General features: G+C 43.9%; 1 protein-coding gene across 1 annotated transcript; it reads left to right on the top strand.

The window, feature by feature from the left end:
* Positions 1-1,863: 1,863 nt before the first annotated feature.
* LOC134576976 (uncharacterized) lies at positions 1,864-21,465 on the top strand. The gene is made up of 3 exons (XM_063435629.1): positions 1,864-1,936; positions 4,071-4,550; positions 20,792-21,465. Exons 1-3 carry the CDS (start codon positions 1,864-1,866, stop codon positions 21,463-21,465), a joined length of 1,227 nt encoding a protein of 408 aa, XP_063291699.1.
* The last annotated feature ends 1,587 nt before the right edge of the window (positions 21,466-23,052 follow it).

Here is a 23,052-nt window from a genome sequence, read left to right as displayed (position 1 = left end):
TGCACTGGATCCTTGTGCATTTTAGGGATGGTGTATACCACAGGTATATTCGGTTTGCTTTTATATAGATATTGTGCCATATTTGGTTTAATATATCTTGATAAAACGCCAAAATTTTATACATCATCGATTTTCCGTTGTATTTCTTTAGTTGGATCATAGGTCAACTGTTTGTAGGTATCTTGACACTGTAATTGCTGTTTAATTTCTTGTGCATAGTAATCATATTGCATGACAACAATGCCGCCGCCTTTGTAAGCGGGGCGGATTATGATGTTGGGATCATCTGCCAAATCTTGAATTAGTTTTCTCTGTTTATATGTAAGATTCTGATGTTGTTTTTTATTCTTAGTTATCTGATCACGGGATTCATTCATTACAGTTGAAATAAAGGTCTTCAAGGATGGACTATTTGAGATGGGGTCAAAGGTGGAAGTAGGTTTTTGAATGTTAAATTGTAAAATCTCAGGTTGTTTCTTTTCAATCGTTTTTCTGGCAAAAAATTATTTTAACCGTATTTGTCTGCCAAATTTAAACATTTCTACATTCCACTTAAATAGTTGTGGTTTTGATGATGGCACAAATGAAAGACCTTTACTCAGAATCTGGACTTCTTATTGCATTAGTGGTCTATTTGAAAGGTTGAAGATTGGTGTTGTTTCTTGATAGGAGGTTTTTTGCGATTGCTTATAGATCTTACCTCCCTGTCCTCTCCTGATGTTGGTTCGTCTTGGCTTCTTAGTCTGCTGCGAGTTGTTGTGGCTCCCTCTGTTGCTCCTAAAAAAGCTTTTTGTTTTCTAGTGACTTCATTGTCTGAGGAGGACTCCCCTGAGGTGATCTCAATGGTCGGTATTTTTGGACGTTGAATTTTTTTTCTTGGGCGTCTCGGTCTTTGTTGTCCACCTGACAGCCACTTATAAACCAAATGTTCTTTATAATCCTGTTTGACTCTATCTTGTTTTTGCTTTTTAAATTTTATCAACTCATTCTGGTATTTTGCAACCTCTTCTTTAAGGTTATGTTGTAGCTTTAAGCCTTCTGCAGAACTGAGAAGGAGTGCATGTTGCATTTCTAAATCAATGATTTTTTGTCGTATTTCAATTAAATCAGATTTTACATCCTTAATTATTATGAGCATCAAATCCAGTGAAGCTCTGTTTATTTTCCTTCGCACTATAAGAAACAATTCAAGTGAAATAAAGAGTGAGGAACAACTGCAACAAATGAAAAATACATTTCTTGAGAGGGGATACAGTAACAAACAGTTAGATGAAGCTCTACAAGAGGCAAAACAGTTTATACCCAGAGAGAATATTAGAACCGACAATCGATTGGTCTGTCCTATCACATACAATGATTCAGCAGTGAAATTAACCAACATTATTAAAAAGAATTGGAACATATTGGCACAAGACCCCACCTTACCACCAACATTCAAACAGAAACCATTGATCTGCTATAAACGCAATAGAAACCTTCGAGATATGTTAGTGAAAACGGATCCAACTCAATGTTATATGAAAGTAAAAAATGAACAAAAACGGGGAAGTGTTCGTTGCCTAGGATGTGTGACGTGCAGTCATATGGTGCCATCACGCACATTCAACCATCCACATACTAATGAAAAATTCTACATTAACCACACGATAACCTGCAAAACCACGTTTGTGGTATACAAACTGTCTTGTCCCTGTGGTTTATCCTACATAGGCAAGACCGAAACTGCGTTATGTGAACGTATACGTGGCCATAGGTCGGATATATGTATAGCCTATCGAGATGGCGAAAGTGACAAACCAGTGGCGAAACACTTTTTGGGACAACGCCACCCCCTTACATCTCTTAAATTTACGGCAATAGACCATGTCCAGGAATCGAGAAGAGGTGGTGACAGAGGAAAATCATTACTCAATAGAGAGACCTATTGGATATATAGGTTGGACACAATTTCTCCCAAAGGGCTAAATGAAGTTCTTACTTATCATTCTTTCTTATGAAAAATGTAATTGTCAATTTAATTGTCTCCTTAAAATGCTCTTGTTTGCTTTGGTATAGTGTCTATGATTCATAGCACTATTATTAATACATACTTACATTAGTATAATACAAAGGCTATTATTAATCTCAAGTAATTAAAAACTTGATCGATATATTATATTAAGCTAATATGATTGAAAACATATAGAAGGCCTTATTGTAATTGCACTATTGTAAGTATGTTACTTTATAGTTAACTAGTCAATAGCAATTTACACTTAATATTGCAGATATCGGGATACTTACCTTTTACCCGTTAGTATATTAATAATTGATGGGAGGGAATTCCTTCAATAATTCAATTTGTTGATTACCATTAATATCCTTAACAGTAGTAGAAAATAAATCACTTGGTATGTGAAGTCTGTAGACATTAAAGTTAGATGCACAGTAAAGCATAGTATAATATTATAAATAATATACTCAAATTACGATATAGGATAATTGTTGTAGTCATTTACGATCTAGGTAATCTTTATACAATAGGTGATAGTATTATGTGGAAACAATGCCCCGATTTCTACAATAAGTGTTTGATTGCAGCCAAACTAGTTTTTCTTTTAATTCACGAATGTACTTCATCTTTTCTATTTTCTATTTTCCATGGTTTTGGGAAGTATCATTACTTCTTCTTTTTCACTTGGCTATTATTACATTTTCGTTCCATTTTTTGATTTAATAGTAAATGCTCGGCACTTTATCGTTCAGTGAACGCGTGGCGGTTGCCATGGCGACGTGGACAACGTTTCCCTAGTTACGGCGCCGTTACGTCATCACGCAAAGTAGGCGGGTCACATGGTACTCACAATACTCCCGCACATGCGTGGTGAGTTAATTGGTACGCCGGGATTTATGAATCACACCGGGGGTAAGTCATTTTATGTAATTTATACGGATATATATTTGGAGTTATTGGTATATGTTTTTTATGTCACTTCATCCTGAGGAAGGTCCCTGTGTGGACCGAAACGTCGATTTTTTGCTTTATGGAATAAATCATTTTTTTTCACATTCTAAGTCTGTGAGTGCAGTCTAATTTCTACATCTTTATATATATAAAAAGATAGATAGTGGAAGTATGGGTTTATCACCTAAATATGACTCTGAAAAAAGGTTTATCAAGCTTTTTATGATTAATGCAAAACCACTTTTTTACCAAGGTTAAAAAAATTACCAGGAGCTGATGTTCAAATTAATATAGAAAGAGTAAAAATGGAGAAACAGAAAATATAGTGAATACGGTAAATAAAATCCCGGAGATGTTAAACACAAATAGAACTAGTCTAAAATGAATAACATTGAATACAATTCCGCAGCAAAATATCCATAAGTCAAAATTAATACATAAATAAAAAGATGTATTGATCACATCGACACTGTAACTAAATAGCAAGATAACGATCCACGGTGCTTTACTGCATAATAATCAATTTATTATCGAAAAGACTTAAAACACTCTCAAGTCTTTTGATCTCCCTGCACACCCTGTGTGCACGCCTATGTTCCCAGTTGTTTGGCTCCTTTTAAAATCACAATGATAACCGAAATCACCCAAATGGCCCTGACCCAAATACCCTTGAATGTTTGGCCTTGTTGCATGACCTGGAGGCATTTTGCCAAGACGAATGGGCAGTTATACCACCGGCAAGAATTTGGGGCCTCATAGACAACTATTGCAAAAGACTGCACACTGTCATTGATGCTAAAGGGGCAATACACAATATTAAGAACTAAGGGTATGCAGACTTTTGAACAGGGGTTATTTCATGTTTTTCTTTGTTGCCATGTTTTGTTTTATGATTGTGCCATTCTGTTATAACCTACAGCTGGATATGAATCCCATAAGAAATAAAAGAAATGTGTTTTGCCTGCTCACTCATGTTTTCTTTAAAAATAGTACATATATTACCAATTCTCGAAGGGTATATAAACGTTTGAGCACAGCTGTATATATTACTGTCTATTTTATATATGTTACTGCCTTCACTGATGTTGAGTATATTGTCCTAATTGATGTACTTATTTAATTACAGAGCGAGTGCTTGATAAGCTTATCACTGATACCACAGCAACACCTACCAAAAGCATGGCAGACAAGAGCAACAGCTGTCTTCCTTACAACTCTACACCCAAAAAGAAGAAGGAAAGATTCAGTGACCATCAAGTCTGTATTATAGTAGATGGGGTCATGGCAAATGCTGATAAATTATTTGGGAAAAAAGCCAGCAATCTCCTGGGAAAGGCTACTATCTGGCAACAAATAGCTCAGAAAGTTAACAGAGAAGATGGCATGAACCGTACGGTAAATGACTGTAAAAAGCGGTGGGGTGACTACAAGAGGAAAATCATGCAAACACTTATTAAACTGAAACAACGTGAGCCTGGTAATATGGACACCATGGAAGAAATGCTAACTAACAGGCAATTACGTGTTGCTAAATTCTTCCAGATGGATCTAGAGATAAGAAAAAAAGAAACCCAACCATTGCATGACGAGTTGTCTTTCGATGGAAGTAAGTCCAGGAACACTATATAGAATACAGACCAGTGATCATAAAAAGGGCACTTCCCATAACATAACCATAAAATAGCAGTCATTATAAGTTGGTATTTGGTTAAAGGGACGCTCTAGGCACTATAAGCATATCATCTCATTGAATTAATAATAGTGTCTAGAATCCCCTGGCGCTGTCCCTCTACTGGAGGGGTGGGTAAAGCTCCTTCTAGTTATACCAATTCATACCTGAAATGGGCACTGTGATAGGCTGAAAGTAGTCAGCTGATGCTCACAATCAAGATTTTGGGACATCTATGACTACAGGGAGGGCATGCATGTTTCGGCTGACGCCAACAAGTCGAGACGAAACCTGACCTCCCTGGTAACAAGGGAGTGGGAGCTGGAGCAGGACTACCAACACCTGCTCAGCTCAATTTGGTCCCAATCTTACCGGTAGGCAGACCCAAATCTGCCACGCTACAGCTGGCAAGACCTGGTTGAGGTACCCCCTGCTTCACTACCAGCTAACGAAGTACAGGACTTCATAGACTGGTCCTGGGAAGATCTCCAGACGGCAGTTGGAGATGGGACCGAGGTCTCTCCACAGGCCCTACAGGGATGCTGGGCAGCCGGCCCAGATCCCCAGCTACAGCCAGAGTTACTGGGAGTAGCGACAGTCGGTCCTACTCCCCAGTGACCGAGTATGTTATTGGGAGAAGAGACGATCGTTCTCTCTCCCCAGCGCCAAAGTATCCTACAGGGAGTGGAGACAATCGGTCTCACTCCCCAGCAGCAGTGTGCAGTACAGGGTAGCGGAAGGTCTCTCCACCGGCCCTACAGGGATGCTGGGCAGCCAGCCCAGATCCCCAGCTACAGCCAGAGTTACTGGGAGTACCGACAGTCGGTCCTACTCCTCAATGGCAGAGTGTGTTATTGGGAGAAGAGACAGTTGATCTCTATCCCCAGCGGCAGACAGAGTCACAGGGAGAGGATCGTATCGTCGAGTTACAGGGAGTGGAGACAGCCACTCTCCCTCCCCAGCAGCAGTCGGATATACCGGGAGAGGAGACACATGGTCCCTCTCCCCAACTACAGGGGGACAGCACCCCTGACCCCAATGGTGCATATGGGAACGCAGTCTCTGCACCAGACTTACAGGGATATTGGATGGCCGGTCCAGATCCCCAACCAACCCCGCAGGAATACCATGAGGAGGAGGTAGGCGATCCCTCCTCTCCACAGCCAATTCCCAACCGGGCACTGGGGTTAGTGGATGAGACCTCAACACCCACTGACCCCCTTCCAGCAGAAGAGCTGGCATCAGGGCAGAGTGCCTCTGGCCTCTGCCCTACCTGCCCCATTGTTACAGGGCAGAAGGGCTGGCTCCAGGGCAGAGCGCAGTTAGCCTTTGCCCTCCCCTTGTCCTTAATCCAGGACCGGACAACCCTATCAATGACCCAGCTAGCTGTGGGGCAGAGCACCAAATAACACCAACTACAAGCCAGAGACTAACCGAGAGTCCAGGAGTACCAGATGCCCACTTGATTGCTGGAGACAGACATGACAAAGCTGGACACCAGAAATCTGCAGGTCAAGTGCTTGGTTGTGGGTCGGCTGCCAGACTAACTCGGCTGCAGCTCAGTTACCTGGTTAGTCTTCCCTTGGGGGGGAAGAAATGTGACAAACTGAACCTCGTTACTGGTGCTTGGAGGGGCCTGCTGGCCAGCCTCTTGCCAACAGACTACGGTCTAAGTAAACGACTGTAAAGACCCATATTTTATAGAACCGAACGCTAGCTCCCTGGTGGCCGTTCGCATTGACCAAAACAGGGAATAGACTTCAGGGGGACTTAGCCACAAATGCCCTGGAACTATTTTCGGTATGAAGACTTCGCGGTTCTGAGTCGGTCACCAGCGGCACTTAGCCGCAATTCTATGAAACCATTTTGAGCATGGGACCATGACTTACAGGAAATTCCTGAACCCCTGAACTGATCTGGGTGATTTTTGGATATGTTGGTCCCAGATCAGGGCTATCAGGCGATGTAACCTTTCTGGGGATATTATGTGTTCTGGGGTACTCTTGGGACTTGGGTTAATACAGTATCTGACTCAATCATCTCCCAGGTAGAGGGGAGGGATTGCATGCTATGTGTGGGAGTGTCGTGCATTGGAATATTGTTCTTATTGGTCTGTGAATATTGTAACTCAGTTCCCCACAAGGTCCCTGTGGGCGTACCCCTTGCATGGGGATTGTCATATAAGGCCAAGTGTGGCACCCTTTTTAAATCAGTTCCTCTTCACCCTCAACATACAGCCTCATCTCATGTGTGGAAGGAACAGATATATTCACTCTGGGGATTGCTATACTCCTTATACTCCCTGGAATTATAATCACTAGCTCTTATAAGAGCTGTTCCTGCTATACTCTGGAGTTGGAGAGGTTCACCCACTGGAAGCTGGATCCTGGTCTTGGGTCCAGGGTGGGACCCCAACCAAGCTGCTGTAGTTAGTGGGGTCTATGGTGCTTATGGTGTCTGCTGGAATGCTTGGAGTCCTCAGTGAGGACTAGGAGCATCGATTGGCGGAGGCAGGCAGTCCGTCACATTTAGTATCTTTTGTTGTCATTTATTATCTAAATTTATTATCTAAATAATGCATTAAAAAATGTGAATTGACTGTATCCCAAAATGTCCAGACCATTTAAACTGGGAAGGTGACCACTCTTAAGAGGCACAAATACCCTATTAAAAGGGCATTTTTAGATTACATATTAAAAGTCACAAAAAAAACTGATCCAAATGTCATCTTTGACTTAACATTTCTCTTATTCATTCGCCAAAACCTGCTTCCTGTATTTTGTGACAACCTGTCACTACAAAGATTTTTTAATATTATGTTTACTAAAAAACTATAACTAATTCATATGATGTTGTTTAATGTGCAAATTAAAATTAAAGGTAGAAATCCACACCTGTTTTTTAGCAACTGGGTGCCTCCATCTTAGCTCGCTGTCAATCTTTGTTATAAGCATTATCATTTACACCAGGCAGCCAGCATTGATAAAGCATATAAGGAAGTTATGGTGTTAGGAGAGATGTATAAGTAAATACTATTGCCGGCCCTTCCTATCAGTATGGAGATGACTGTGTGCAGGGGCGGACTGAGGACTCGGGCAAATCGGTCATGGACCGAGGGCCCGAGGCTCTGGGGGGCCCGCCCCTGCTGCAGTGCAGTAACGGCTGAGCTGGGGAGTTAATCTCCCCAGCCAGCCTGCACTCAGCAAGGGGCCCGCACAGCCGTCCGCGGGCCCCTGCTGCTAAAAATATTCTCCCTCCATGCTGGGCACACTGAGGGACAGCTATAGGGCCCTCCCAAATACCCCACTAGGCTGCCCCTCAGTGTGCCTGTCTCAGAACACAGTCTCACTGAGCTGCCTGTAACATTGCTCAGGGCAGCTCCGTGCGGCTTGTTCTGCAGGAAGTGACATTACCAGTCACAGTGAGCTGTGCGGAGCTGCCCTGTGCGGAGCTGCACTTTAAACTTACAACTCCTATCATCCATACCCCCAGCTCCCTCTGCACACCCTACTCCCCTGTCCTCTCTGCAGCCCCTACCCCACTGCACCTTCTGCTGCCCCTAACCCATGCTCTCTTTGCAGCCCCTACCCCCCTGCTCCCTCTGCTTCCTCTATAACTCCTTCCTTTACACTTACAACTCCTATCATGCCAAGGCACTTTACACCTACAACTCCTATCATCCCTACTCCCTCTGCAGCCCCTACCCCACTACACCTTCTGCAGCCCCTAACCCATGCTCCCTCTTCAGCCCCTACACCCCACTCCCTCTGCAGTCCTTACCCCCCCCCCCACTCCCTCTGTAGCCCCTACCCACTGCAGAGATGCTACCCCTGCACCCTCTGCTGCCTCTCACCCTCTGCTGCCCCTCAACCCCTGCACCCACTTCAGCCCCTACCCCCAAGCACCCACTACTGTGATGTAATTCCAGTAAAATACAAGTTTAGCAGGCTAAGATTGCCACAAGGCATATGTATGTATATGTGTTTGTAGTATCAGTTAGTTAATAACACGTAGCTAAGATACTGTCATCACTGTACTGACCAGGTGCAGGAATGTAAGAACTGGAATTACGCGTCCCTCTCCTTTGTATCAGATGAGCCACGTGGTTAGACCGGATGGATGAGTTTAGACTCTATTCATTAAATAGGTTAAGGGTATGTGTGGGTGTAGTTAATTGTGGGAGGAGCTACAGTGCTATATAAGGAATGTACTCTATGTATTCAGTACTCAGACTTTGCTGTATTTTGGTGACGCTAGTCCCTCTGAGTCCCGATCGGTGATCCAATAAAGAATCTCTTCCTTCCTGAAGAAACCTGTGTCCATCTCTCTGTGCTTGGCTTCCGTCAGTTTCTCCGGTATCATTTGGTGCATTGGCCGGGAAGCTCATCGTTCAACGGTAGCTGAGAGGCAGAGGCGTGAGACGGTCTATCTTTGCCCACGTTCTCTACGGCTGCACCCCTGAACTTCTGCGTGGACCTCCCTTCGTCTCGGCGCCACTGGTCTGTTGTCCAGGAGATCATCGGCCTCTACGTGAGAAGTGCTGGGGTGTCCCCGTCGATGAGTGTGAACTCAGGTTCAGGAACGAGGAGGTAAGATAACTGCTGTTTTAGACGGCAGGACCCGCTAGGGGTATACCGATTGTGCGGTAGGCCCAAAGGGGTTTTTGAATCTGTATCTGCCCCCTCTGTCGGAGGGAAGGAGCGAAGGCGCACCGCTCGATCGAACGCTCTTTAGTCAGACCGTTTGATTTGGTTAGTCAGGCGGGGTCCTGGTGTAAATAGCCCTAGCCGGACACCGGTGTCTTGTCTAGACTAGCGTTCTAGGGTGTATATTACGTTCGCTAGGTCGGAGGGACCGGGAGACTAAGCGGCGCCTGTGTAAATTCGGTTCGCTAGTTCTCATCCTATCTGGGCTAAGTGGGAAGGCGTGTAAATTTGGAACCCACTAGACTTTTGATAGTACGACTAAGAGGCGCCTGTGTAAATTCGGTTCTCTAGCTCGTTGTATAGTGCGACTAAGAGGCGTCTGTGTAAATTCGGTTCTCTAGCTCGCTATATATGTGGTGATTGGGCAGTGTGGCTAACCAAAACGGGTGTATATAGTTTTAGGTAGTCCATTCAAGGTACTGGCCAATAGTTTAGTTGGGAATTGTAAATGTGTTAACGATTGTTTTAGTAAAGTGTATATCTTGTTAGATAGCGCGAGCTCAGCCGTCTAGCGAGAGTGTTAATAGTGTGTTGCTGTATTATAGTGCACGGTACCATAACCCTGTATATTTACTGACATTATATAATAAGTACTAATCATTGTCGTCCATTGCATGTTTAACACCATAACCACTAATAATTGTATTGTGACCTTAACTTGTGCTTTGACCTATGCTAACCGTACTGTAACCGCTATTTGTAAAAGACGATGTTACTGGGGTGTGTTATAGACGGGTAATTCGTATATAGAGAATTATAGCGTGGGTGACTGTATAGTTACGCCAAAGGGCATAATATTGATTATATAGTGACTGGTGTAACAGCTGTGTGTGTACGGGAATTCCCTGAGTGTTTATTGTTATTGTGTACGTTTCACTTGGTAACCGTACCACGTGGTGCTGTTGCCAGAGGAAACGGGTGTGACTGTTGAATAGTACGCGTGTATAGTATTCGTTGTCGACGACGTTCCATTGTTAAGTATGGGTGCGTCGCAGTCAACGATTCCGGATCCCTTAGGATGTATGGTTAAGAATTTTAAAAAGGGATTCAAAGTTTGTGATTTTGGGGTAAAGATGTCTCCTGTACGTTTGGTCACTTTGTGCACTAGGGAGTGGCCTACTTTGGTTGCGGCATGGCCGCCACGTGGCAGTTTGGATCCAACTCTGGTACAGCGCTTACACGTGGCTGTATCAGGTAGGCCTGAACTTTACGGCCAGTTTCCTTATATTGATTGTTGGAGACAGGCCGTAAATGACTCGCCAAAATGGCTCCGGACATGCCACGAGGAGCAGTGTCGCCTCATGGTAGCTAGGACTTGTTCGTCCACTAGGACTGGTGTTAGGCCCATTTTGGACACGCCCCCTGAGTCCGAGATCCCTTTGCCGCCCCCTTACTTTCCGGTAAGAGGAAGTGACGCAAATACAGAAAGTCCTGTAACCCTTCCCTCATTACCCTCATCCACTTCCGCTTCCTCCTCCAGTACAGGATCCACCCCCCCTCGTACTAAATCTCCCCTTCCGGAACCAGAACCCACCCCCATTAGAAACGAATATCCTGATTTGGCGCCACTTCAGACTTCCGGTCAAGCTTCATCTAGCTCGGCCCGAAGTGTTCTATTCACTACCTTTTCCCAAAACCAACCTCCCACATCCCCATACCCTATATCTCCCCGACCGGAACCCATGACTGACGCTTCCCTACGTAGCCCCATCCAAACCCGACAGTTGACTGGTGCCCAACAATTAAAGCACTATCAGATGCCTCTTCGCTTAAATCCCGGGTCAGCTTATATCGATGCCGCAGGTCAAATGGCACACGCTGACCCTGTCTTCGTATATGTCCCTTTCACCACTACCGACCTTTTAAACTGGAAGACCCATAATTCCTCGTATACTGAGAAACCACAAGCCATGACTGATCTGTTCACCTCAATAGTACAGACACATAATCCGACATGGGCTGATTGCCAGCAGTTATTAATGACTTTATTTAACAATGAGGAAAGGACAAGAATAAATCAAGCAGCCATTAAAGCATTAGAGGATAGAGCCCGTGCTTTGAACCAAGCCAATCCAGCAGCATGGGCCGCGACACACTATCCCAACACCGATCCCGATTGGAACGTAAATGGTGCTGATATGGTTCAACTCAGAGCCTATAGAGACGCTATAATTGCTGGCATGAAAGCCGGAGGAAAGAAAGCCATTAACATGTCGAAGACAGTTGAGGTGATCCAGAAAAGCGATGAAGCGCCCAGTGTCTTTTATGACCGATTATTGGAGGCGTACCGCTTGTACACCCCCTTTAATCCGGAAGACGCAGACAATTCCCGAATGGTTAACTCCGCCTTTGTCAGCCAAGCTTACGGAGATATTAAGCGCAAGCTACAAAAGTTAGAAGGGTTTGCAGGTATGTCAATCTCCCAACTAATGGAGGTAGCTAATAAGGTCTATATGAATAGGGAAACAGAAAGCAAGAAAGAGGAAGAGCGCAAGATGCGTAAAAAGGCTGATATGCTAGCGGTAGCGATCGCAGGCGTAGATAAACGGGGCCCAGATAGAGGCAATAATAGATGGAGTAGGGAGCCTTTGAGTAGGGATCAATGCGCGTATTGCAAGGAAGAAGGGCATTGGAGGAACGAATGTCCGCAAAGAGAGCAGTACGAGAGAGACCAACCCAGGGCAGGCTACGGAAACTTTAGAGGCAGAGCGAGAGGTAGAGGAGGTCCCGGAGGGAGTAATGGTTATAGAGGGAGTAATGGGAACAGAGGAAGTGTTAGGGAAGACAGGTATATTCCAGCAGCGCAAAGGTCCCGCGATAGAGAAGGTAGGGACTTTGTAGGATTGGCTGACACTGTCATGGAGGACTATTGATACCGACCGGGCTCCATCCCCCTTGGTCGAGCGGAGCCTATGGTCGATGTATCAATAGGGGGGAAAAGGAGTGCGTTCATGATCGACACTGGTGCTGAACATTCAGTGGTGACTAATCTAGTTGCTCCTCCATCTGGAAGGACTATTACTGTGATAGGAGCAACTGGAAGAAGTGCTGAAAGACCGGTTCTTAAAAATCGACTCTGTACATTGGGAGGCCACGTAGTAAAACACCAATTCCTTTATATGCCTGAATGTCCAGTCCAATTGCTGGGACGTGATATGCTATCCAAATTACAAGCGCAGATTACGTTCCTACCAGATGGAACAACATCTTTAAAGTTTAATGGACCTTCAGGTATTATGACTTTATCCGTACCAAAGGAAGAAGAGTGGCGACTTTATACAGTGTTGACTAGCCAAAACCCTAGGAGTGATGAGACATTGTTTAACATACCAGGAGTTTGGGCAGAGAACAACCCACCAGGACTGGCCCGCAATATTCCACCAATAAAAATTGAACTGAAACATGGGGTTTATCCAGTGAGCCTAAGACAATATCACATTCCGCAGAAGGCTAAGAAGAACATCCAATCCTATCTGGATAAGTTCATACGGTATGGTATCCTAAAATTCTGTACTTCCCCCTGGAACACCCCATTGCTGCCTGTTCAAAAGCCCGGTACAGATGAGTATCGACCTGTACAGGACTTAAGAGCAGTCAATGATGCGGTTGTTAGCATACATCCAGTTGTACCCAATCCATATAACCTGCTTGCTTTAATTCCGGGCGGGGCTACTTACTTCACAGTCTTAGATCTCAAAGATGCCTTCTTTTGCCTCCGAATTGCCGCAGAAAGTCAATGTATTTTCGCTTTCCAATGGGAGAACGCTGTAACGGGCTCAAAACGCCAAATGACTTGGACAAGACTGCCCCAAGGGTTTAAAAATTCACCTACCCTATTTGGTTCAGCCCTAAGTCAAGATCTACTGGATTTCGAGTCTATCCCAGGAGAATGTGTATTGTTACAATATGTAGATGACTTGTTGATAGCAGCAGTTACAAAAGAAAAATGTCAGCAAGCAACGCACGATCTACTACACATTCTCTGGAAGGCAGGATACAAGGTGTCTAGAAAGAAGGCTCAGTTGTGTTTGCCAACTGTCAAGTATCTGGGATTCCATATCTCTGAAGGTCAAAGGATTATGGGGCCAGAGAGAAAAGAAGCTGTCTGCCAAATACCAATACCCAAGAATAGAAGACAAGTGCGAGAATTCTTGGGGGCAGCAGGCTTCTGTAGGATATGGATTCCCAGCTATGCGATACTAGCAAAACCTCTGTACGCAGCTATCAAAGGTACAGAGCACGACCCCTTCTTATGGACCCAAGAACAGCAAACGGCATTTGAAGATGTGAAGAAGGCTTTGATGAGTGCCCCAGCATTAGGTCTACCTGATCACACACGACCATTCTACTTATATGTACACGAGCAAAGAAGAATGGCTGTGGGAGTATTGACACAGTACTTGGGATCATGGCAAAGACCTGTTGCCTACATGTCTAAGCAACTGGATGCAGTGGCCAGCGGACTTCCACCTTGTCTAAGAGCCGTAGCTGCAGCCGCCCTGCTAGTAGCTGAAGCCGATAAACTCACTCTGGGTCAAGAACTTTATGTACGAGTCCCACATGCAGTACAGACGTTGTTGGATTACAAAGGAAATCATTGGTTTAGTAACAGCCGTATGACCAAGTATCAAGCAATGTTGTGTGAAAACCCAAGAGTGCATTTAGAGACTGTAAACACCTTAAATCCAGCTACCCTTTTGCCGCAACCTACTGAAAGTCAACATGATTGTTTGGAAGTAATGGATGAAGTATTTTCAAGTAGACCAGATCTTCGTGATTTTCCCATCCAGAACCCCGATGTTCAATATTACACCGACGGCAGTAGTTATGTGAAAGAAGGGATCCGCTATGCAGGATATGCAGTGACAACAATAGACAAGGTGATAGAAGCTCGGCCACTGGCGAAAGGAACATCAGCACAAAAGGCAGAATTAATAGCACTAACACGAGCGTTACAATTGGCTGAAGGTTTAAGAGTAAATATCTATACGGACTCTAAGTATGCGTTTTTAACCACTCATGCCCACGGAGCTTTGTATAAAGAAAGAGGACTACTGAATTCAGAAGGCAAAGAAATCAAGTACGCAGCTGAAATCCTACAACTATTGGAAGCAGTGTGGGAGCCGAAAGAAGTCGGTATCATACATTGTCGAGCGCATCTGAGAGGAGATGGTGATGTAACCAAGGGAAATCGGATGGCAGATAGTGCAGCTAAGCGTGCTGCTGAATCAGGAAGACAGGAGTATGTGGGGCATATAGCTGCTCTTATACCAACTCCACTGTCCCAATGGACTCCAGTTTATACAGCTCAAGAAGAGGAGTGGTTAAAGACTGAACCGGGAAAGTATCTGGAGAACAAGTGGTATCAGCTAGAAGATGGAAGAATAGTTATACCAGCATCGCTAGCGGTAGAAATTGTCCAAAATTATCACAACGGGACACATTCTGGGAGAGACAGTACTGAAGAATCTCTTAGAAAACATTTCTACATACCAAGATTGTCCAACTTGACTCAGGCCATTGTACGCAGATGTGTAACGTGTGCTAAGAATAATGCAAGACAAGGACCAGTAAAGCCACCAGGAGTCCAGTTTATGGGGGGACTCCCCATGTCCGATCTACAAATAGACTTTACAGTAATGCCTAAATCGGGTGGACATCGTTACCTGCTGGTAATTGTGTGCACCTATTCAGGCTGGGTAGAAGCATGTCCTACTCGTACAGAGAAAGCAGGAGAAGTTGTGAGATTCCTGCTACGAGAAATAATACCCCGATATGGACTACCCTGTTCTATAGGATCGGACAATGGTCCAGCTTTTGTTCATCAGTGCCTACAACAACTGACTCATATGCTTGGTATAAAGTGGAGGCTTCATACTGCATATAGACCCCAGAGTTCTGGTAAGGTAGAGAGAATGAATAGAACTATAAAGAACCAGTTGGCTAAAATGTGTCAGGAAACCCAACTTAAGTGGAACGTTCTCTTACCCATAGCTTTATTGCGAATCCGCAGTACCCCTACCAGAAGGATGGGCCTCTCTCCTTTTGAAATCATGTATGGGCGACCACCTCCCGTACTTGGTAACTTAAGGGGGGACTTGAGTCAGTTGGGAGAAGGAATTACCCGGCAGCAGGTTGTAGAGTTGGGTAAGACTATGGAGGAGGTACAGAAATGGGTACAAGATAGATTACCTGTGAATATTTATCCCCCTGTTCATAGTTATCATCCAGGAGACCAAGTGTGGATTAAAGAGTGGAATAATGTACCGTTAGGGCCCAAGTGGAGAGGTCCTTATGTTGTTCTTTTGTCTACCCCTACAGCGATAAAAGTAGCCGAAGTAACTCCGTGGATACATCACTCCAGGGTTAAACCAGCAGCAGTCGATTCTTGGCAAATTACAGCAGATCCAGAGAATCCCTGCAAGATCCGGTTGAAACGCACTACTCAGTCGGAGTAACGAGGAATTATTGTGGATTACAAATTTTATTGTTACAGGTGTGAGTGAGAAGGCCATAATAAAGCCTGTCCGCTTACCAACACATAGTGTATAAGCCAGGAAAGTCTCGAAGGGACACCTGTGAAGATGAGCAGAACTCCATTCCCTGCAGCCCCTCACATCCTGGAAGCTGAGGCGCCATCGCACGGACGAAGACTGAGGATGACGGCGAAAGATGTGCTTTTGATAGTGTTTATTTATATGTGTTTTTATATTCAGGAAGGTAGAGGTACCGACACTCCTAGCTGTGAGGTATGCATTAAGACTACGAGAACAGGTAACCATATTTCCCAAACCCTAATTTGGCATTCACAATACGAATGTAAAGGAGATGTATCGAGATGTAGATACTTAAATATAGACTATAGTGTGTGCCATTTAGGAGTAGGAGAACCTAAGTGCTTCAGTCCAGAGTATCAACCTCGTACAATTTGGTTGACTCTCAGGAATGGAGATCCTCAGGGGACCCTAATTAATAAGACGGTGTTAGAATCCGTACATTCTTCGGGTGTTCTGCTATTTGATGCATGTAAGGCGATATCAAGTGGTAGAAAACCGTGGAATGTATGTGGGGATCTTAGATGGGAGAGGACGTATGGGTCTAACGATAAATATATTTGTCCCAGTAGTAAAAATAAATATGTGAGTCCTAGATGCCCAAATAAAGACTATAACTTTTGTCCATATTGGTCTTGTGTGGGGTGGGCGACTTGGGGACAGACAGTAGATAAAGACATGATAGTGACTAAGTTGCCGACTAGCCCTTATTGTAAGTCTATGGAATGCAACCCAGTCCATATACTCATTAATAACCCCGACAAGTTCTTAGATAAGTATGGAAATTTATTTGGGTTTCAAATATACGGGACGGGTTTAGATCCTGGGACATTATTGTTTATAGGAATAGAGACTGATACGGTATCCTCCCAGACTCATCAAGTATACCATTCCTTTTACGAAGAGATGAGTATAGATAATAAGATCCCCCATAACGCTAAAAACCTGTTCATCGATTTAGCTGAAAGTATTGCCGGTAGTCTTAATGTTACCAACTGCTATGTGTGTGGAGGTACTAACATGGGAGACCAATGGCCTTGGGAAGCAAAGGAGGTAATGTCCGGTTCTGAGGCAGTTGACCAATTAATATCTACACAAGCCGATTATCATATGAGTGTTAGAGGTAAATCTGAGTGGAGATTAAAGACCTCCATCATAGGTTATGTTTGCATAGCAAGGAAAGGAATAATGTATAATACTTCTGTAGGAGAATTAACTTGTCTAGGGCAAAAAGCTTATGATGATGATACAAAAAATACAACTTGGTGGTCGGCTTCAAATGTCTCAGAACCATCTAACCCGTTTGCTAGATATGCCAATTTAAAGGATGTGTGGTTTGATCTATCCATCACATCTACCTGGAGAGCCCCAGCAAATTTGTACTGGATCTGTGGTAAGAAAGCCTATTCGGAGTTGCCACAGGACTGGGAAGGGGCATGTGTGTTGGGTATGCTCAAACCATCCTTCTTCTTGTTACCGATTGAAACAGGTGAGACTTTAGGTGTTAAAGTGTATGATGTGAATCATAGGAAGAAAAGGGGACCCATAGAGATAGGCGCCTGGGAAGATGATGAATGGCCTCCCCAGCGTATTATAGATTACTATGGGCCAGCCACGTGGGCTGAGGATGGTACCTTTGGTTATAGAACCCCTATTTATATGCTCAACCGTATTATAAGATTACAGGCGGTGGTTGAGATTATTACTAATGAGACCTCACAAGCACTCAATCTTCTAGCGAAGCATAACACCAGGATGAGGACAGCAGTCTACCAAAATAGATTAGCCTTGGATTACCTTTTGGCAGTAGAGGGAGGTGTATGTGGGAAGTTTAACCTGAGCAATTGCTGTCTTCAAATAGATGACGAAGGGCAAGCAATAGCTGAGCTTACTAGCCATATGGTTAAACTAGTGCATGTGCCTACTCAGGTATGGAAAGGGTACAATCCAAGTAGTTGGTTTGGTAGCTGGTATGAGTGGTTTGGAGGGCTTAAGGCAGTGGTAGGTGGAGTCCTACTGATTTTACTGTTGTGTCTACTCCTACCGTGTCTTATACCCTTAGTAGTTAGGTCTGTGCAAAGCCTGATAGGAAGTATAGCAGAGAGGAAGGCTGCTGCACAGATAATGGCGATATATAAGTATAAGGCTCTAGATCAAGGAGAACCAATGCAGGAAGATGAGTGTTAAAAGATTCACATCATAAGATAAGTCTGGTCTGGTTCATGGTAACCTGAGGTATATGCAAACCAAGGTTAAGTGATGCCTCAAGTAATTGTGAAATATCAGAGGCATCAAAGGGGGGAATGTGATGTAATTCCAGTAAAATACAAGTTTAGCAGGCTAAGATTGCCACAAGGCATATGTATGTATATGTGTTTGTAGTATCAGTTAGTTAATAACACGTAGCTAAGATACTGTCATCACTGTACTGACCAGGTGCAGGAATGTAAGAACTGGAATTACGCGTCCCTCTCCTTTGTATCAGATGAGCCACGTGGTTAGACCGGATGGATGAGTTTAGACTCTATTCATTAAATAGGTTAAGGGTATGTGTGGGTGTAGTTAATTGTGGGAGGAGCTACAGTGCTATATAAGGAATGTACTCTATGTATTCAGTACTCAGACTTTGCTGTATTTTGGTGACGCTAGTCCCTCTGAGTCCCGATCGGTGATCCAATAAAGAATCTCTTCCTTCCTGAAGAAACCTGTGTCCATCTCTCTGTGCTTGGCTTCCGTCAGTTTCTCCGGTATCACTACAACTCCTATATACTATGCACCCACTACAGCCTCTATACCCTATGCACCAACTGCAGCCCCTACACTCCCTGCACTTACTACAGCTTATATTTCCCTTTGCAATCACAACAGCACCTATTACCCTACCCCCCTGCTCCCTCTGCAGATCCTACCACTCCTCTCTCTGCAGCTCCTACCCCCTTGCTCCCTCTGCAGCACCTAACCCCCTGCTCCCTCTGGAGCACCTACCCCCCTGCTCCCTCTGGAGCCTCAACCCCCTGCAGAGATCCTACCCTCTGCTACCCCTGCACCCTCTGCTGCCCCTCACCCCCTGCAACCTCTGCTGCCCCTCACCCCCTGCATTCACTTTAGCCCAGAGAAACTGCTATGTTTACATTGCAGGGTTAATCCAGCCTTTAGTGGCTGTCTTCCTGACAGACACTAGAGGCGTTTCTGCGGCGCTGCATGCGAGAATCGCATTCATCATGCAGAACGTCCATACGAAAGCTTTGAGAAATTATTTTCTATGGACTGTTTGAATGCACGCACGTACGTTTCTTGCCGCGCATGCGCATTTCGCTCCACTTGGAAGCTGACGTTGGTGGGGGAGGGGAGGTCACCAGCACCGAGGAAGCCCAGCGCTGGATAGAGGTAAGTGGCTGAAGGAGTTTTAACCCCTTCAGCCCAGCGGGAAGGGGACCCTGAGGGTGGGGGTTGGAGTGGACCTAAGGGTTATATAGTGTTAGGAAAACAAGTTTGTTTTCCTGACATTATAGTGATCCTTTAAGGTAGGTTGGAACATTTAACACTTGATGATTTGTAATTTAAGACGCAAAATTTGGACCTCATACAAACACATTGCCAAAATTCAGAAATACTCCTTTATACAAACTGCCATTTATAAACCCATAAACATGTATTCAAATATACTATGAATTCACATATCCTGACACTACACACAAAGACATACATATATTCACTCACACTAGCGCTTACAGTTAATATACACACAGAAACATACATTTACTTTACACGTACATATAATCAAATACACGGTACACCTACACCATCATATATATCGGTCTGCTTTGGGCCCAGTTGCTAATTTTGCCTGGGGGCCCAGGCCACTGTCAGTCCGTCCCTGACTGTGTGTTAGTAGTGTCCATGGCTGTAGAGAGATATTGGTCTGTGCCGAGGTCCATTCAGCCGATGCCGGTAGCTTGAGCCTTAGGATCCACGATGTGCGGCATACTGCTGGGCTGAGGAGGGGGACAACTGTGATTACATCATCCCTTTCCAGGGTTAATTCCCCTGCTGTATACAGTAATGGATCCTCTGCTCCCTCTCGCATCTCGATGCACACTGCTCCGGGCTGACACTCTCTGGTGGCGGGCTGCTCTCTCAGGCGAAGAGCCTCTTGTAGATCGCCGCTTGGGCACGTGTCGGCAGAGTCGGGAGGCATTTTTTTTTTGCGCAGCCCTGACGGCTTTAATCCCCAGTTCCTCTGCCTTACTGCAGGAGTTGTCCTCAGGGTAGGATGTGGAGATGCATTCTGGTCTCGGGTGCCTGAACCTCCAGACGAGGTAAGCGCTGCACGGGCATAGAATTTTTCCCAGAATAGAGCACAGATTCTGTCAAACCTCTGTAGGAACAGGTCCACTTGGTTATTCAGTTCCAGGTGTGCAGGCTTCAAGGCAGTGAGCGTGTCGGCGGCCATTTTGGTGAGTAGGCCATTTTGGTGAGTAGGGACGCAATCAGTCCAATAAGCACAGCAGTGGGGACTGGGATAACCCCCACCGGTCCAGAGGAGAGTGGGGGTAGCAGGCTCAGTTGAGATCCAAGATAGGTTCTGACAGAGGCCCCAAGCCAGTCCGGCGCAGTCCACGACAGCCTGGATCAGGAAAATTCGAACCAGCACTTCAGTATAGTGTTCTACAGGATTATAAGGGTTCTTTTTGCCAGGTTCATACAGATTTGACAGGTTAGTCAATGATTTTCCAGGTTTAGGCTAGGGAGTTCCAGCCATGTGCGTCCTGTGCGGTTGGCTGTCAGGCCCTGCCCCCTGTAAGAAATTGTTTAATTTAAATTTCTAGTTAGTTTGCCCATGCCTTATCAAGTAGGTGATGCTTTTATTTTTCAGCTTCATACTTGATTTTACAAAGATGTCTTTATTTTGTTATAGAAACATGGACTCAACCACTAGATGACCAAACACTCTCCATTTCTTCCATTGATGACTCAGAGGATGATTTTGTCCCAGCTCCAAAGAAGAATTCAGACTCAATTTTGCTGTCTTCTTCAGTAAGTGATGCTCAGGATAAATCTATCTCACAGTCTAATGAACAAGTCCAGTCATTAGAACCAAACTCCAAGAGCCATAGATCTGTGCCACTAGAAGTATCCACAAATGTTACACTTAATGTGCCAAATCCAGAGGGTGAAAACTCTGATGCTAAATTAGATCAAATAATCACATTCCAAAAGCAAAACAATGAAATCCTTCAAAGTATTCAAACTTGTATTTCTACCACTTTGGAGCTCCAGAAGAAAATGAATCGTCTATTGAAAAACAATTTCAAAGAGATACAAAAATCAATGAGCCTTGTTCAGAAGACGTCAAAAGAACATGAAAACCTTTTGGATTTCAGGTTGAAATCTCTTCACTCTACATTGGATGATCTGAAGGATACTCTTCATGAAAAACTCAGAGATCAAATGACCAGTGATGATTCTGATGAAGACCTTAGTTTGGGTCAAACAACATCGAAGCAAAGTAGCAACAAAAGGAAAGGTAGTGAAAATTCTTCCCAACCCTCACCAGCAAAAAAACAACAACAACATGTTCTAGGATTATAGTTTAAAATAATAATATAATTAAATATAATAATAAAATCAACATTGTTTGTTTTATGTTTTAGGTAAAAATAGATTTTCTTAAATACAAAATTGCTCTGAATTGAGAAGTATGTTACAAAGTTTAGGCAACTTGAAAAAAATATTTAATTAGTAGAATATTTCTATATTTTCCAGGTTGTCGTATTTGTACAAATCCAGTTCAGCAAATAATTATATTAGTAAATCATGTGCAATTGTTGAAATAACACACTAAATAAATGCCTGCCTGTATATAATGTAAGTTTATTTTATTTTATCAGTAGAAAATATAAAAACTTTAAACAATTCTGTTGACAGACTGATAGAAATATTTTGTAGCTGCATTTCTTTTTTTTTAAAAATTCTTTATTTTTGCACACGATAGGTAAGGCAAAAATTATACAACTGGAAGGCTTGCGCAGAAGCCAAAATACAATAGCACAGTTTTGTAAACGTAAGAAAGAATATAGAAAAACAGCCCATGTAACAAGCCACCTTGGAAATTCTATACAATTTGCCTCCCATCGAGGGTTTTATATTTTTTATACGGCATCAGTAGTTAAATTCCTCATTTTTGCCTGTGGGTGTCACGACAAGTGCAGAACGACTGTGTGTCCTGCACAGAAGCCTCAGTGTAAAAGAGTAGTTCAGATAAGCCAGTCTTAAGCGACGTCTGTCCACGAGACACGCCTATCTCTATACGACAATCGGAACAAGAATACAAGGTCACGTGTCGGGTGAACAGTAGTCGCTGGGGGTGATACAAGAAGCAAACTTATAGAGGATGCAAGACCACCCCAGGCTTCCCCGTACAGGTCATCCCAGTCAACTGTCTCTGATTGAAGGTAGTCGATAAGTCTCAGGCATTTATAATTTGTCCTATCGGGGACCAATCAGGAAAAGGTGTCCAGAGAACACCAGGTCTCCACCTTCCCCCATCACACTGATCGTATCCGAGGAGATGTTGGTTAGGCAAGTGAAATGAGGAATAAAAGAGAATATTGCCTACGATAAAAAAGAAAGACCTACCCCCGAAACCCGGAAACTGAGAATCGAGGGTGGTCGTAAAAGAAGAGGAGTAGAAGGTATAGAGAGAGAGAGGAGAAGAAGAGATGAGGCGTCGGATCCGGGACGCGGCGAGAGGCGGGACGACCAGCCAGGGCAATCGCGTGTAGCTGCATTTCTTATCTTCAGAACTAAAAGATTTTCATGAATGCTCACTGTCTCCTCTTTTACATTAACTGCTCGTTTTGTACTTAAAAAAATAAATAAAAAAATCTATAAACCTTTTCTAAAACGGTGTCTGTGTTTTGATGGCTGTGTTCTAGCCCATCAAGCAGGTTACAATCTGCTATTAAGGAACAGTTAAACAAGTATAAAAAAATAACATGTTTGCCTGAAGTATATTTATTCCCAGATAATTAATACAAAGCTTTCTTATATTAAATCACTATCTGGTTAATCATAATGTGGACATGAATGTCTTAATTATTATTTTATCTTTAGAGAAACAGCATTAAGCTTGACATGTTTTGAAACGTGGGATACATAGCTAGGTTCGGAAGTTAA

Source organism: Pelobates fuscus, chromosome 11 (genome assembly GCF_036172605.1).
Source record: "Pelobates fuscus isolate aPelFus1 chromosome 11, aPelFus1.pri, whole genome shotgun sequence".
Taxonomy (NCBI): domain Eukaryota; kingdom Metazoa; phylum Chordata; class Amphibia; order Anura; family Pelobatidae; genus Pelobates; species Pelobates fuscus.
The sequence above is the reverse complement of the archived record's forward strand: the minus strand, read 5'-3'. Positions and strand labels throughout refer to the sequence as shown.